The sequence below is a fragment of the Delphinus delphis genome, chromosome 12, assembly GCF_949987515.2.
Source record: "Delphinus delphis chromosome 12, mDelDel1.2, whole genome shotgun sequence".
Lineage (NCBI taxonomy): Eukaryota > Metazoa > Chordata > Mammalia > Artiodactyla > Delphinidae > Delphinus > Delphinus delphis.
In genome coordinates this window covers 59,008,878-59,025,059 of record NC_082694.2, presented here as the reverse complement: position 1 = coordinate 59,025,059, position 16,182 = coordinate 59,008,878, and the positions used below count along the sequence as shown (strand labels likewise).

The window sequence follows — 16,182 nt, the reverse complement described above, 5'->3', positions numbered from 1 at the left end:
ATGCTTACATGGTAAAAATGGAAAACAAGGCAGCTGTTTTGTAGGGGGTGCCACGGGGAGGTCTGAGGTGCTAGCAACGTTCTTCTTCACGATAAAAAGGTTTTTAAAAAATATATTGGTCTTAACACATATTTTATTAAGTCTACTCTTAATATATTTTATATTTTTGTTGCTCTTATAAATGGGCCGTGTTTCCATTATACTTCCCAAATGGCTATTGTTAGTATCTCTAAAAACTACTGAAACTGATTTATTTATTTATTTTTATTTTTAATTTATTTATTTTTTTTTGCGGTACGCGGGCCTCTCACCGTTGGGGCCTCTCCCGCTGCGGAGCACAGGCTCCGGACGCGCAGGCCCAGCGGCCATGGCTCACGTGCCCAGCCGCTCCGCGGCATGTGGGATCCCCCCGGACCGGGGCACGAACCCGCGTCCCCTGCATCGGCAGGCGGACTCCCAACCACTGCGCCACGAGGGAAGCCCCCTGATTTATTTTTTACTCTGGTAACTCACTGTAAATTCTAAAGAAAATAAATGATAGAGAAAATAAACAGGTGAAATGGGGCTCCCATAACTACTAGTCTTAAAGTGTCAGAAGATGCAGTGTGGTCCTCATGGCTGGAACGTGAAGCTCTGTGCACACCTGTTGTTCCCACATTCTTCCTTCCCCGTGAATGCCCAAGTGCCCCCATCCCAGAGGTCTAGACACTCCTTCACGAACACTCTCCAAACACCCTCTCTGGGAGCATTCCCACCTGGGGATATGCTATGGATAAAATCTGTCCTATTTTTAATAAGGTAAAACATTAAAAAAAATTCTCTTTGAAATGTGGAAAGAGCAGTAAGACAGGAAGAAAACAAATGCTCCCGTAGTTTTTCCTCAGTAAATATGAAAACCAACACATTGTGAATACTTCTACTTAGCTTCCAACAATAACTAAACAATATGTATAAGTCATTAACAGAAGAGGATTCCCATATAACAGTTTAAAATCCAGTCGCTATTGGTGATGGTCCTTGAGGGCAGTGACTACATCTTACTCTTTATCTCTCTAGTTAAACAACACTCTGCCTGATTCGTAATAAGTACATGAATGTCTGCTTCAATTTATAATTTTTATTTATATTGAAAACGTAGTCTAGAGAAGCAAAAACTTACTCAGAAATCTCATGAGGAGGAAGTATATGGAAAGCATAAGAATGTTTTTGAACATATCTGGTAAGAGTCGTAGTATAGAAAACATCAAAAATACTAACTGAGATAATGCCAAACATAGAAACAAAATATACATATAGAAATCTCGAAGAAGAGACACAGAGAAAGAACTGGGTTAAGATGAAGGGAAATAAATAGGGGCATGTAGCTCAGGGAGTTTAAGTAAAGTGGGAAGAGCAAGAAGTCGTGAAGGAGGCCTGCAAGTAGAACTGTACTGTAAGTCTAACATCCTAGAATACTGGCAACAGGCCTCATCAGTCAGGGGCAGGCTCCCTGGTACCATCTATCCGGAAAAGAGAAGACATGGATGGATAGTTTTTAAGCTTCCCATGTCTTCAAAGTATATTTTCTCTCTTGCATGCTCTTAATACATAAAATTCCTTTAACAGAGAAAAGGGTCTTTCATTACGTATTAGGATAAATAGTTTAACATATCAGGTAACACATAAAATTCATTCATACTAAGGTTTAATCAGACTATTAGTATCCATGAACAACTGATGTAATGAAACTGTTTTCATTCTGATAGAGGTTAGGAATGAAAGGAAAAGGAAGGACATACGAAAAGAGACTAAGGAGGAAGACAGGGAAGGAAAGGGCTATAGAAAAATAACTACATACACTTTACCACTCAATCTAGGATACGCCATGCTTTTTGTCAAACAGGCAAGAACAAAGAGGAACTGAGAACAAAACCATGTGGCCAGAAATGGGCTGGGTTCAGCAGCTCTGCTTCGGATAATTTATAAGGCTATTTTCCCTTTCAGTTTTTGGTTTAAAGAATTTTTGTTTCAGTGAATTTATTTGTGGAAATATTACCTCAATGGGTGGTAAATTCTTGAAACTCTTTTTTTCATTTCTTTAGCCCTAGTTAATTTTGAGGTTAATAAATAATGATGTGAAAATTAAAACTAGATTCCCCAGTCACTCATAAAATTTTAAATAACAGAAGCCCATACTTTAAACATCCTAACTCTATATTATATAATTGAGGAAGAATGCACTCCAATTATATTCCGATCCCTACTTCTATGGGGATATCAAATGCTCATGAAATAAGACTACTTAATCTATATAAAATAGTGAAGAAAATAGCTTAAAAAATTCATTTGGTATTTCCTTGGGGTGACTGAGCCAGCACTTCATACATTTTAAGTTAGTTTTTCCTCTAAATTTAACTTATAGCTAAATAATATTAAATGTTTTAAAAAATATTCATTAAAGGGACCTCCCTAGTGGTCCAGTGGTAAGACTCTGCACTTCCATTGCAGGGGGCATGGGTTAGATCCCTGGTCACGGAACTAAAATCCCACATGCAGCACAGAGTGGCCAAAAAATTTTTTTTTTCTTTAAAGGTTCTAGAGAAACTAAGGCACAAAACACCATCCATGGGAAGGACTGGGAAAATTAATACATAGGCATATATCCAAAACAAATAATTTCCCCTTCATTATGGTTATCCCTTGACTTTTTAAGGCCAAATGCCAACCTGCAGGTTGTCCCTCTGCTGTGATAGAGCAGGTCAACCAGAGAACATATTCAAACAATATTTCACTGCTCTCTTAGTACCTCCTGTTCTTGACATCAGACTGTGTATGTGATCCAGTATTTCCAGCTCCCATTGCCATATCCCTGAACTATTTATCTAGTCTCTTTCAAAACTTCTATCAGGCCAACCGAGTTTTTTATAATTGGGCAGATTTTCATCACTCTGCCATATAATCCAAAATTATTACATTAAATCTTGAGAATTAACTGGAAAAAAAAAGTTTCTGAAAGAACAGGAAAACTGACAAGCTTTTATACTAAAAATGACTTAGGTTGACATTCATGCTTACCTTAATTAACATAAATTTCTGCATTGGTTCAACCCATTCTAATAGAACAATGCTAGTTTGAAGTGCCCCACATAGGTATTTGTGGCCTGTGTAAGGATTTCTCACTGTCAAGGCAAAAAAGTATATGTAAGTTTTCTTATAATACAAAAAAGTCCTTACAGTAACAGTTGCATACTTCGAAAACAAACAACAAAAGTTGACTGCCAGTTCAATTTCTTAATTAGACTGCAGAGTGAAAAAGAAATGCTGTTTCCGGTAGTAGCAGGAAACTCCCTTATCACTTGTAGGATTTTTATTTGTATTCCCAAGTGAAAATGCTGGTCCTTATGGGGCCTGGGGGCGGGAAGAAGAACTTGAGGTCTTGTGGTAGCAGAGAGATTAGCAAGATCCTGAAGAAAGGGTCTAAGTAGGTTTGCGGAGAACTTCCCAAATTGATAGCTGCAGCACATGTAGGGGCAGGTGATTCAGGGTGCTTTTTGGTAGTCATGTTCAGAGGCAGTAATGCTTTGGGCCGCACTACATGAAGACATTAATCAAATCTCAAGATAACAGGTTTACAAATAATAAAACTGAATTGCCTCAGAGTTTTTTAAGGGAGGAAAGGAAACTGTTTTTGGTTTTCCCTAAATGCAAATCAACCAGCTAGTTGTTACGGGGATTGGGGAGGACTTTTGGCTAGTGGTGTGTGATCAGGGAGACTATAACCTTCACATCACAAGCATAACGTTTCATCTATTAAAGGTATGAGAATAAATAATAAGTATGCTGAGTGAATAAATGTAGCCTCATAAGCCATTACAAAGCAAAATGGTGAACGATCGGTAACAGGCTCCTTAGAGAACAGGATGTGATCAAGTACTGTAATAAAGTCATTCTCCATTTATCTAGTCAATAAATTATCTGCAAAACAACTACATGTGTAAGGTACTATATGAACATAGAATGACCAATATATGTATTTTATTTAAAAGGGAAAAATAAACTATTACTGGCAGAACGTCCTGGAGTAGTACTGTTTTACGCTAGATTTAAAAATGTGCCTCACAGCATCTTCTTACCCACTCTGCAAAGCAGGAGAGCTACATGATTTTGGACAGTTTACTTACCAACACAACACTTCTGACACCACTTGGTTTCAGGGATTTTTGCTGATACAGCAAATTTCCTAAATGGAAATGGAAATGGAAATGAATATATAATACATGTAGGCAAAGTTAGTATATGAAAATATAGTACTGTTACAGTTCAGTGGAGAAAAGATGAGTTGTTTAAAAACTGGTCCTGACATAACAGATCATCTATTAAAAATAAGAATAAATTGGATATCTTTCTCAACTCCCCCTAATCAATTCCAAATGGATTAAGGATTTAAATATGAAAAACAAAACTATAAAATATTTACATTTTAGAATACGACCTTGGGATTTCTTTTTTTTTTTTAAGTCTTTTTATTGAATTTGTTACAATATTGCTTCTGTTTTATGTTTTGTGTTTTTGGCCACAAGGCATGTGCTCCCCGTGGGGAATGGAACCCACACCCCTTGCATTGGAAGGCAAAGTCTTAACCACTGGACCACCACGTAAGTCCTGGGATTTCTTTTAAAAATGCAAAAATAAATCATACAGGAAAATACTGATAAACTTAAATTGATATTTCTTTCACTGCTATATCCTTAGCACCTCAAACTATGAGTGGCATTCAATTTGTTGAATGAATTTGTTTAATACATTATTAACTTTGGTTTACCAAAAGACACCACTGAGAAAGTAAAAAGATGAGCCACAAACTGATGTAAGAATAGGTCTCTATTCTGACAAAACGATATCAAAAAGTTAATGCATTAACATTTATGTGCCTTACATTTTTTGGGGGCTCTTTACTTTTAAAGCTTGGAGGTCAGTTTCCATGCTGACAGGAATTTAGGATTATCAAGTTAGAAACCTGAATGGAGTCATACTTTAAGTAGGCAGAAAAATAACAGCACAAAGTGGCAGCTGGGAGAAAAAGAGGGGCACATAAACTGTACAGGAAGAAAGAAACTTCCTGACTAGTTATAGGAGCAATATCCCTAAGTCCAACTACAGATATTATAATACAAATGTAATAAATCAAGTTCATAATCATAACTAAGTCACCATGAAAAGATCCAGTTAAACTCAGTGTAATCTATTTTAAAGACAGAAAAGCTTACAGTGTATTTTAAAATGATTTTCATCCAAAAGTTAATCTTTTAAAAGTTTTTGTGCACGAAGGGGCAAATGTATACTGTAAACTATACTGTAAACTCAGCAATTAACAACAATAGATTTTCAAGGTACTTAAAAGTTAAGGTTCTACATTAGTTGCTTTACAACTAATATTGTAAAGGAAGAATGGTTACATTATAAAGTTTTTGTAAAATACAGTTTATACCAAACTCAAAAGATTTTTACTCAACAAATGAGGCCCAATATAATAATAACCAAAAAGAAGAAAGAACATAACTAAAAATCCCTGAAAGTAGAAAAGCAAAAATCTCGATTTCTAAGTAGTAATTATCTTCTAACAAAAATCTTCATTTAATAACTCACTTAAATTTTCTAAGTTTAGAAACTACTTGGAGAAAATTCATTTTATTCAGACTGACACAAATAAGTCAAAAACACTATATGTGACATAAAATTACCAGCAAATTACAGGAAAAAAAATAGTTTTAACCTTGTAGAAAAAAAATTAAAAACTCAGAAAGAAAATGCTTGATATAAGCAGAAAGTATAAAGCAGAAAATTTTAGAAGAATGTGATAAACACTTGTAAAAATACATTACTTCTTACAGTTTTTCATTACACGTGATTTCTACAAACCCGTGCTTTTTCAATTTCTGTAGTATATCTATTTTTTAGAATGAATTAACATATTATCTCTAAGGATGAAAACATAGTTAAATGTACAGTTACCTTGGCAGTATTCTGTCGGGGAGTTTGTGTGCTGGAATAGAAACGGGTAACTTTTGCATTTGTCTCGCATAATCAAAAAGCCCTGGTAAATTATGGGAATAAAGCTGAGAAGCTTTACCTGCAGAGAAAAATATATGTCATAAAAGCTGATAACATAAATAGGAGCAACTGTAAGGTATTTAAAAACTGAAAGACTTACCAGATATTGATAGTAAGCAATTGTTCATTACATACAACCATGTACACCTTCGGGGGAATAGCTGATTTAAAAAAAAAAAAAGCACAAAGTTTACAAAGGATAATAGATAATAGCAGTGTAAATATGTACATATTAACCATGTAGCTATCATATCATTAGGCCAGTTCTTAAAAAAGAAACTTATTTTTAATAGAAATTCATTTTATAAGGCAAGTAAAACAAGATGCTACACATACATATTTATATGGAAGAAAAATAAATTAGCAGTGTAATTTCATTATCTAAGTTCCAACATGACATGATTAGCTCCACTCTCCTTATGGTTAGGACTACATAATCCCAAACTACACAGGGAAAAGGACATTTTCAAACAATGTCTATTCCTTTATTTTGGTTCTGGGGTTTTAAATAATTAAGACTCTCCTGTGTACTTCCAAAAAACGGTCTTATCTAGGCATATGGACATGCATGGCTTTTGGAGCAGAAGAGAAAAAAGGATCACGGTGTAGTGAAACACAGGATGTGGAAATAGTAGGTATGGAGGAAAAAAAGGCCAAGAGAGAATATGATGAAAACTTATAAATCATAAAGGACATATATATGGAATTCATTACTGAAATCTAGCACATAAGAACTGGGAGACACCTCTCTGTAAGCTTTAAGGTGATTAGTATTTAGGGTAAAGAAGGGGATTTCATGAAACATATACTTTGAAGGAAAAAAAACAACTGCTCTCATTAACACATTTCATACGCATATCAGTGGTTCTCAAAGTGGTCATTGCACCAGCACCATCAGCATCACCTGGCATTGTTAGAAACGAGAAATGCAAATTCTTGGACCTCATCTCAGAGCTACTGAAGTAGAAGCTCTAAAGGTGGGTCCAGCAATCTACGGTTTAATCAGCCCTCCAGGTGATTCTGTTGCATATTGAAGTTTGAGAACCACTGATGAATGTAATTAAGCATTGTGATTTAACAAGTTTGGTTGCTGGGTTTGCCCTGCCAATTCCTACTAGGTTACTCCAAAACAGACTGGGATGAGGGTAGGGAACGGAAAGAAGGAAGAGACTAATGATGAAACATATCAAGGCCTCTAAGGACATTACGTTAAAAAAGCCTTTAAAAGTCAGAATGATGGTCTTAAATAATTAAAACAGAAGTAATAATAAAAGGGTGAGAAACAAAGTAAAATCTATTTTTAATAAAACCTGTTTCATTTATTTGCAAAATGTACCCACATAAAACACCTAATGTCTCCAAGCAAGTAAAATGTGGCACTGCTATGTTTTTTTTTTTTTTTTTTGGCTGTCCTGCGTGGCTTGTGAAATCTTAGTTCCCCCACCAGGGATTGAACCCATGCCCCCTGGGTTCAATGGATTCAATCCCATTGAATTGGAAGTGCAGAGCCCTAACCACTGGACTGCCAGGGAAGTTCTGCTATGTGGGTTTTTTAAAAAAAATATTTATGTATGTATGTATTTATTTAGTTGTGCCGGGTCTTAGTTGTGGCAGGCAGGCTCCTTAGTTGTGGCATGTGGGCTCCTTAGTTGCAGCAGCTGAGCTCCTTACTTGCAGCTCACCAACTCCTTAGTTGTGGCATGTGAACTCTTAGTTGAGGCATGCATGTGGGATCTAATTCCCTGACCAGGGATCGAACCTGGGTCCCCTGCATTGGGAGTGTGGAGTCTTATCCACTGCACCACCAGGGAAGTCCTCCCACCAAGTGGTTTTTAATTTTAGAAAACTTGCCTATAACCATGCCTCAGACTGCAAGAACATAAACAACATTTCCTGGTTTATGCTCTCATAAAAGTTTCACAGAAGAATTGAGAATTCATTGGCTATACTGAGAAAATTAGGCAGATTAAAAAAAAGGGCAATGACTAATTGCAAGTCACATACCAGTACATGTTACCAAAGTAGCAAGAAACTGATTTTTATTTAATTCAGTGTTGAAGTGAGTTTATTTCCATAAAAATACATATTTACAAAGTACTACAAGTACCAAACCAAACAAATTTATCATGGAACTATATATTTGTAAATATAAGTGAGTTTATTTAATACAAGCATATATAAAGTACCAGGGTAAGACACAAATTCCTTTGGTAATATAAACATAAGGACAATGGAAGAGTATTTATGCAAAGTTTTATTACGTGTTGGATTTTCACTTTGGATTTTCATTTTTAGCCACGTTTAATAAAACTCTAAAGCTTTTCTAGATTTCTAATGCCTACTTCTCTTAGCAAAATAGGCTCTGGATGAAATAATCAGTTTAGTAAAGCTATATAGTGCTTAAGAAGAGTAGGTTCTGGGGACTTCCCTGGTGGCACAGTGGTTAAGAATCCACCTGCCAACGCAGAGGACACAGGTTCGAGCCCTGGTCCGAGAAGATCCCACATGCCGCGGAGCAGCTAAGCCTGTGAGCCACAACTACGGAGCCTGTGCTCTAGAGCCCACGAGCCACAACTACTGAGCCCATGCGCCACAACTACTGAAGCCTGCGCACCTAGAGCCCGTGCTCCACAACAAGAGAAGCCACCGCAATGAGAAGCCCGTGCAACGCAACGAAGAGTAGCCCCCGCTCGCTGCAACGAAAGAAAGTCCACGTGCAGCAACAAAGACCCAACACAGCCCAAAATAAATAAAATAAACAAATCTATTTAAAAAAAAAAAAAGGAAGAGTAGGTTCTGCATTTTGCCTAGATTTAGACAGCTGCTTTCTCATTGACTCTGCGACCTTGGATAACTGACTTATTTCTGTGTGTCAGTGTTCTTATTTGTAAAATGGAGCTCCTATCCCAACACTGTTGCGGCGGTGAGTGAACACGATGTTCCTTGTAGGTGTAAGATGCTTAGAAGACTGGCGTACATTGAGCACTCCATAAATGCTAGCTATAAATAATAACAGCAGAAAAAGATTTGTAAATCAAGACCCTGTTCTGTGTCATTTTCTCACCTTTCAGCATCTTCCCCTATCTAGCTGACTCATGCCACCCAGTTTCTTTCCTTAGAGTACAGAGAAAATCAGCCTAATAATCAATTTCACAGGAAGATGGAAAAACTTAAGATCTCACACATACGTGTTCTCTACTCTTATAGGCTTCCTCTGGGAGGGAAAACATTCACCTTGATGGGCATGTTTAGCTCAGAAAATATTACCGTAATAATGTAATTTCAAATGCTAAAGCACCTAAGAAGGGGAGTTACTGCAGAGTGGGAATGGGGGGGGGGGTTGAAGGTACCTTCACTTAACAGCCCTTTAAATTAGGTTGATAAATGCTTACCCCATGTAAACATGACATTGGTCTTGTTCCTTACAATTAATATTGTTACCAGTACTATGATTTTTAGGTATCTTATTATATCCAAAAAATTTTACCACTTTTGACTGTTATTTACTAATTATTATAAATAACAAGATCCTTTTCTTTTTTCCCTAGTTCATATGTGTTTTTCAGCCACTTCACTGTATACCTCCTTCCAGATTAAGATTTAGAGTAAGTATATCAGTTAAGGATCTTGTTAGAAAATCTGTTTAAAAAACGTTGTGATGGGCTTCCCTGGTGGCGCAGTGGTTGAGAGTCTGCCTGCCGATGCAGGGGACGCGGGTTCGTGCCCCGGTCCAGGAAAATCCCACATGCCGTGGAGCGGCTGCGCCCGTGAGCCATGGCTGCTGAGCCTGTGCGTCCGGAGCCTGTGCTCCGCAACGGGAGAGGCCACAACAGTGAGAGGCCCGCAAACCGCAAAAAAAAAAAAAAAAAAAAAAAAAAAAAATGTGATGAGAAAAGATGGAAATGTTTAGTTTTGAAGAAATTATCATTACTTACGGATTTTTCTATTTTATTTGTAATCGATTTATATTAATAATGGAGAATTAGTCATACATCTCACAGGCACCCAAAACTCAACGTTACCAAACTGAATGCATCATTATTCCCTTCAAACTGACCTCTCCTTCTGTATACCACATCCTGCCAAGTTGTACTGTCACTCATCCAGTCACTCAAGTTGGAAAACTGAAGTCAACCTAGACTTCTTTCATTCTTTTTTTTTTTTTTTTTTTTGCGGTACGTGGCCACTGTTGTGGCCTCTCCCGCTGTGGAGCACAGGCTTGGGACGCGCAGGCTCAGCGGCCATGGCCCACAGGCCCAGCCGCTCCGCGGCATGCGGGATCCTCCTGGACCAGGGCACGAACCCACGTCCCCTGCATCAGCAGGCGGACTCTCAACCACTGTGCCACCAGGGAAGCCCCAACCTAGACTTCTTAACCTCCTTGTTGAACTGGTCATTCAGTCTGGTCAATTCTAGCTCTTTAATTCTCTAAGTCCTGTGTTTCTCTATAGAAGTGATACAAGTGGGAGAGGCAGTATGGTGAAGTATTTAAGGACATGGACTCTGGAGCCAGCTCGCCTGGGTCCATATCCCAGTTCAGCCACTTAACAGCTGTGGGATCTCTGAAAAGCTACTTTCTGAGCCTCAGATTTCTCATCTGAAATGAGCATAATAATGGTATCTACTTCTAAGAGTCACTGTGAAGATTAATAGCATTTAAAAACAGTATCTGGCATGTAATAAGATTTATACAGGTATTGGCTATTAATACCATCATCATTATCATCATTTTTGTGGGTAGGTTGTTTAGCAGTTCTGGTCTCTGGGTACTAAATGCCAAAAGCTTCCTCTAAGTCATTGTGACAATCAAAAATGTCCCCATACAATTCCAAACCCCATTTTTCCCCCTCTGTCCTCTCCACTTCTGCTCTGACTAAACACTTCTTTACCGTTTAACTATAATCTCTAGTCTCACCTCTTACCACAATGCAAACAGATATTTCTAAAACACAGATCTGATCATCAGCATGTTACACAAAGCTCTGGGGTTTGGCACCCGCCTACCCATCCACCTTCATTTATTGTTACTATTCTACACTCATTCTGTACTCCAATCGAATTATCCATTCATAGTTCTCCATGCTTGCCATGCTCTTTCATGTTTATCCTCTAACCTTCTACTCATCATCATTTATGGTCCATCTTAAACGTCTCTCTCCTTCTCATCTCCCCACAGGAGGTGCTAGCGATACCCACCTCTGTGGCTTATACTTTGTACTCACTCCTACTGTGACATCTAACTCGAAGTGTGTTGCAGTTATTGGTTTACATGTTTGTTTCATCTATTAGATCATGAGCTACTTAAAGGTGAGGACTAATCTTGTGTGTCTTTAGCACCTGGTGAATAAAATATGCTCTAGGAAGGTTTTACGAACAAAAGAGGCAACAAATCATAGCACTGCAACATTTCTTGTTTAGTGTCTGTGTACAATAACTTAAGAATTAAAAAAAAAAGGAAAAATACAAAATAACATACCTGTTCCATTGATGTTTCATGAAGTTCATTGAGATTCAAGGTATAAATCCCTTCTTCAGCACCAAATATCAAGTACTGATCTGAAATGACAAAGGTAATCCACTGATTTTGATATATAAAATACTCTTTAAAAGAATTTATATAATCTAAAATTAAGTATATATGTATTAATATATGAAAAAAGAATTACTGTGGTCTGTAAGTAGTATTTATTTTAATGCAAATAAGTAGTTAGAAACTCTAGCTCAAGGAATTGAGTAATATGCAAATATTAGCCTCAAAGCAGTGAAGAAAATTTTATGAAAAGAGGTTTTGAAGAATGGCATGCTAGGACTCCTCACTCATCAGAGGGTGCTAAGGACTGGCAGAGAATCTGCAGCAACTTTTCTAAATTCCCTCTTGGAGGGGATCACGTGCAACTGACATACAGAATGCAAATCAAGACCAGCTGATACAGACGCAAAGTATTTTTGCAGATGGGCTATTATTATAAACATGACATCAGAAAAACCAAGATCTGACTACAGCCTATTTAAAAAGTTAACTAAAACTGGGACGCTTGCTAGGGTACTCAATATCTTCTAGAAGATATTAGAAGTTTGGCCATGGTTCTGTTTGATCAGTTTTTATGATAATATAAAACAGCAGGTGAAGAACTTCTCCAGGCTAAACTGAAGTATCCTGAGAACAACTTAGAATGCCAAGAACATTCCTATAATGCACAGTATTTAGGATTAGTACTGGGAGATTAAAGGCATAAGCTTTGTGGTCAGACAGTACTGAACTGGGATCAAACTGCAGCTCTACTACCGATTGGCTGTGAAACAATGAACCTCTCTTTTTTTTTTTTTTTTTTGTGGTGCGCGGGCCTCTTACTGCCGTGGCCTCTCCCATTGCAGAGCACAGGCTTCGGACGCGCAGGCTCAGCAGCCATGGCTCACGGGCCCAGCTGCTCCGCGACATGTGGGACCTTCCCAGACCAGGGCACGAACACGTGTCCCCTGCATCGGCAGGCGGACTCTCAGCCACTGTGCCACCAGGGAAGCCCAATGAACCTCTCTTGAGTGTCATTTCCTTCACCTGTGAAATAAAAGTACCTACAGCTTGGATTTTTGAAAGATTTAGTAAGAATACCTCTGTGTGTGTGTGTGAGTGAGAGAGAGACAGAGAAAGAGAGAGAGAGAAGGAGAGACCATACGTTTGTACATATCTCTACGTGTATCTTTATAAAGACAGATGGCACAGAGTATATGGTTTCAGTATATCGATATGGTGACTACAGAGTGAAATTTTAATACCATGTGTCACCTCAAACACTGCTAATAACATAGAGAAACATATTTACCTTAAAAACATTTCTTTTTAAATTGTAACAAAATTTTCTTCAGAAAGGTATGCAGAAAGTGATTAAAACTGAGTGCTTTCCTGGTCTCATGAAAACACTAAACAATCAGAAAGATAACAGATAAAAAAATATATAGTACTACCTCTTGTGTCTGGGTTTATCCATGATGTTGCACAGTGAATTTTCAAGGGACATCCATTAAAAACCTTTGAAAAACATGCACCCATCTGGAAAAAACAAAAAATAACCAAATAAATCTAACGAGTCCTAGTCATTTGCCTTACAGTGGTATCACAAAGGTTTCAGGCACAACTGTCAGACGATATAAGATTTTACTTAGAAGAATCATTTTATGCTTCCTATCTTCTCAAATAAACAAAGCAGTAATAGCAACTAATTCTGCACAATAATTGCTTACAGAAGAATTACTTACACGTCCCACATTAAGAGTGATACAATACTCTCTGGTAAGAAGGAAATTATAATCTCTACAAAGGTGAAAATTTTCTTACTTGGTTTCATGAGCCTAAAAATAGCACTAAGCACTGAATTTAATATTACAAAGTGGAAAAGGTATGGTTGATTTGAAATTCATATACGGACTTTAATCTCAAAACAGAGATGTACTTTTAAAAAAAGTTGAGCAATCTGATTATTTTCCCTGGAAGGATTCAACAAAAAGCTTTAGTTTTTGATGTTAATATTTATTTATCAAGCTTATTTACAAACCTTTCAGATAATAAATACCTTATAGTGAAAAATAATATCACTCATTTGAACGTTTTTTGATATTCAAAGAGTAAGATGTTAATTTTGAAATTATTGTTCTGGTTAGAATAAAAAAATACAAGAAAGCTTACCCATTTAATTACTTTTACAAACAAAAACTTGGGGAAAAAAGAATACAGAAATATGTGGTAAGGACAGCATCGTGCATCATTTTAGAGCAGGGATGTTTTCTTTACCAACAGGGAGATAATACTGCGAGCGATTACTGTTGACTACAGTGGATTAAAAATATTAACACAAAATAATCAAAATATTAAATCTTAAGATTTCCTTTTTACTCACAGAAACCTACCAACCAGTATTTTTTTTTTTGAAGACGTTGGGGGTAGGAGTTTATTAATTAATTTATTTATTTTTGCTGTGTTGGGTCTTCGTTTCTGTGCGAGGGCTTTCTCTAGTTGTGGCAAGCGGGGGCCACTCTTCATCGCGGTGCACGGGCCTCTCACTATCTCGGCCTCTCGTTGCGGAGCACAGGCTCCAGATGCACAGGCTCAGTAGTTGTGCCTCACAGGCCTAGTTGCTCCACGACATGTGGGATCCTTCCAGACCAGGGCTTGAACCCGTGTCCCCTGCGTTAGCAGGCAGATTCTCAACCACTGCGCCACCAGGGAAGTCCCCCAACCAGTATTTTTAAGATTTTAGTTCCCAGAAAAGAACAATAGCCTGGCAATACCACCAGGTGGTAGGAGACCAATAAAAAATGTTTTTATGGTGTAGGGCAGAAATTATATCACTTAACTAACCCTGATAATTATCCTTTAAGATAGGTACCAAAATTCACATATTAAGGTATTGCTAAACCCCTTAAAAATCCAAATGACAAAATGAGGTACAAAACAATCAAACCAGTCCCAACCTAAAGCTAGTTTGTATAGTTGGTCCATAGTTATCAGCTCTTCCCTGTCAACTGTATACCTGATAAAGGAATTTCATCTTGTAGCCAACAGGAAATCTCATCCCTATTGTATACATAAATCTCTAGCCTCAGGAGCCCTTTACACTCAAAACTTCTTTTTGTAAAATGAGGTATGATTATTTAGATCTTTATACTAATTAAAAGGTAGAGTTAAAAAGTAAAAAGGCTAAATAGTAGAGTTGGGAGGTTAAAAACCAGAAAAATTATGGACATTGTCTAAACTAGTATTACATAAGGTTTTAGATTAGAGATTTGTATCAGCGAAAATGTAGTTCTATCCATACTAACCTAAAATTACATTGAGTTAATATCATTTTAATCCTAAAAAGGACAGCATGGTATATATAGATATAAAAAACCTACAAGGACTATAACATAGGACATTTACGTTCTAGTTCTAGGTCTGGTTAGAGTTGGGTGCTGTTTTGTGATCTTGGTGACTAAGATCTTTGGGTCTCAGTTTCATTCATGGGCAAAAAATAGAGTTTGGGCCAGATGCTCCTTCAATGTTCCCTCTAGTTCTAAAATTCTATGTTTTTGATAACTGTGCATTTTTCACATTCCTTCAAAAATATGTGCAAAGAAAATATTAATAATTTTTGAATAAAGCAGCTTTTTAAAATGTATAATTTATCGTAATTTTCTTTTGAAAAGTTACTTTTCAGATATAATCAATTAATATGTAAATTAGCAATCTTTTAGTTTTTTTAAATAATAATGGATTCTTTCAAACAGGCAAAAAAATCCAACCAAAGGTACACATTCAAGCAATTATTTGTCATTGTATTTAGTTTGAGAACTTAACCTATTTGGTATTTATACTTACGTGCACTTTAGGTGTTGGGGGTAGGCCGTTACTAATAGGCTTCTAGAAAAAGAACACATGCATGATTATACTTCTTGTTGTTTGGTATATCAGTACTGTATTTCAAACACATGTATCAGAATAAAATACATGAATACATTCTCTTGGTCAAACAAAACATTATAGATAATACTGAAGTCCCCTATAATCCTTTCACACTCCACTTATTCCTAGTACCTGGCCCCCAAAATGGTTTATTGTGTATCCTTCCAAACTTTTCTCTAGGCAATTATATGTACTCATGTATTTGTGTATCCTTCCAGACCTTTTTGCACATATTTATATACATGTCCCCACAGAAATACTGTTTTTGTGTGTGTTTTAGAACATAAACAGTTATTCACTGTTTATCAACTTGTTCTTTGCCTTAACATTGGGTCTTGGACAGCATAAGTACACTGACTCATTTGCTTTAACTGCAGCACAGTATGAATATAACATACTTTATTTAGCAATTCCCTAATTGTTATTGGATATTTAAAATTATTTTCAAATTTTTACTATAACAACAATGTGGAAATGATCACCCTTGCACATACCTTACTACATGTGTGAATGTTTTTTTTAAGGGTATGTTGTGAGAAGTGAAACTTCTGGAATATGGGGTCTGTACCTTTACATTTTAGTGGATACTGACTGCCAAACTGCCTTTCCAAGTGCCCACTTCATATCGCTCCCACCAGCAATGTACGGGAGTCCTG

General features: G+C 37.0%; 1 protein-coding gene across 4 annotated transcripts in view; it reads right to left on the bottom strand.

The window, feature by feature from the left end:
* The window catches only part of MAP4K3 (mitogen-activated protein kinase kinase kinase kinase 3), a 192,847-nt gene that overhangs the window by 11,096 nt on the left and 165,569 nt on the right, over nucleotides 1-16,182 (bottom strand). For all 4 annotated transcript variants that reach the window (XR_009521463.1, XM_060026758.1, XM_060026759.1 and 1 more), the window contains 7 exons: nucleotides 15,443-15,484; nucleotides 13,054-13,138; nucleotides 11,567-11,646; nucleotides 6,191-6,251; nucleotides 5,992-6,109; nucleotides 4,161-4,219; nucleotides 3,055-3,158 (listed from right to left, as the gene is read on the bottom strand). Coding sequence is in view for 3 of the 4 variants with exons in the window: in XM_060026758.1 (XP_059882741.1) it covers nucleotides 3,055-3,158; nucleotides 4,161-4,219; nucleotides 5,992-6,109; nucleotides 6,191-6,251; nucleotides 11,567-11,646; nucleotides 13,054-13,138; nucleotides 15,443-15,484 (549 nt within the window). In the remaining variant the exon portion in view is untranslated. The remainder of the gene's footprint in view (nucleotides 1-3,054; nucleotides 3,159-4,160; nucleotides 4,220-5,991; nucleotides 6,110-6,190; nucleotides 6,252-11,566; nucleotides 11,647-13,053; nucleotides 13,139-15,442; nucleotides 15,485-16,182) is intronic.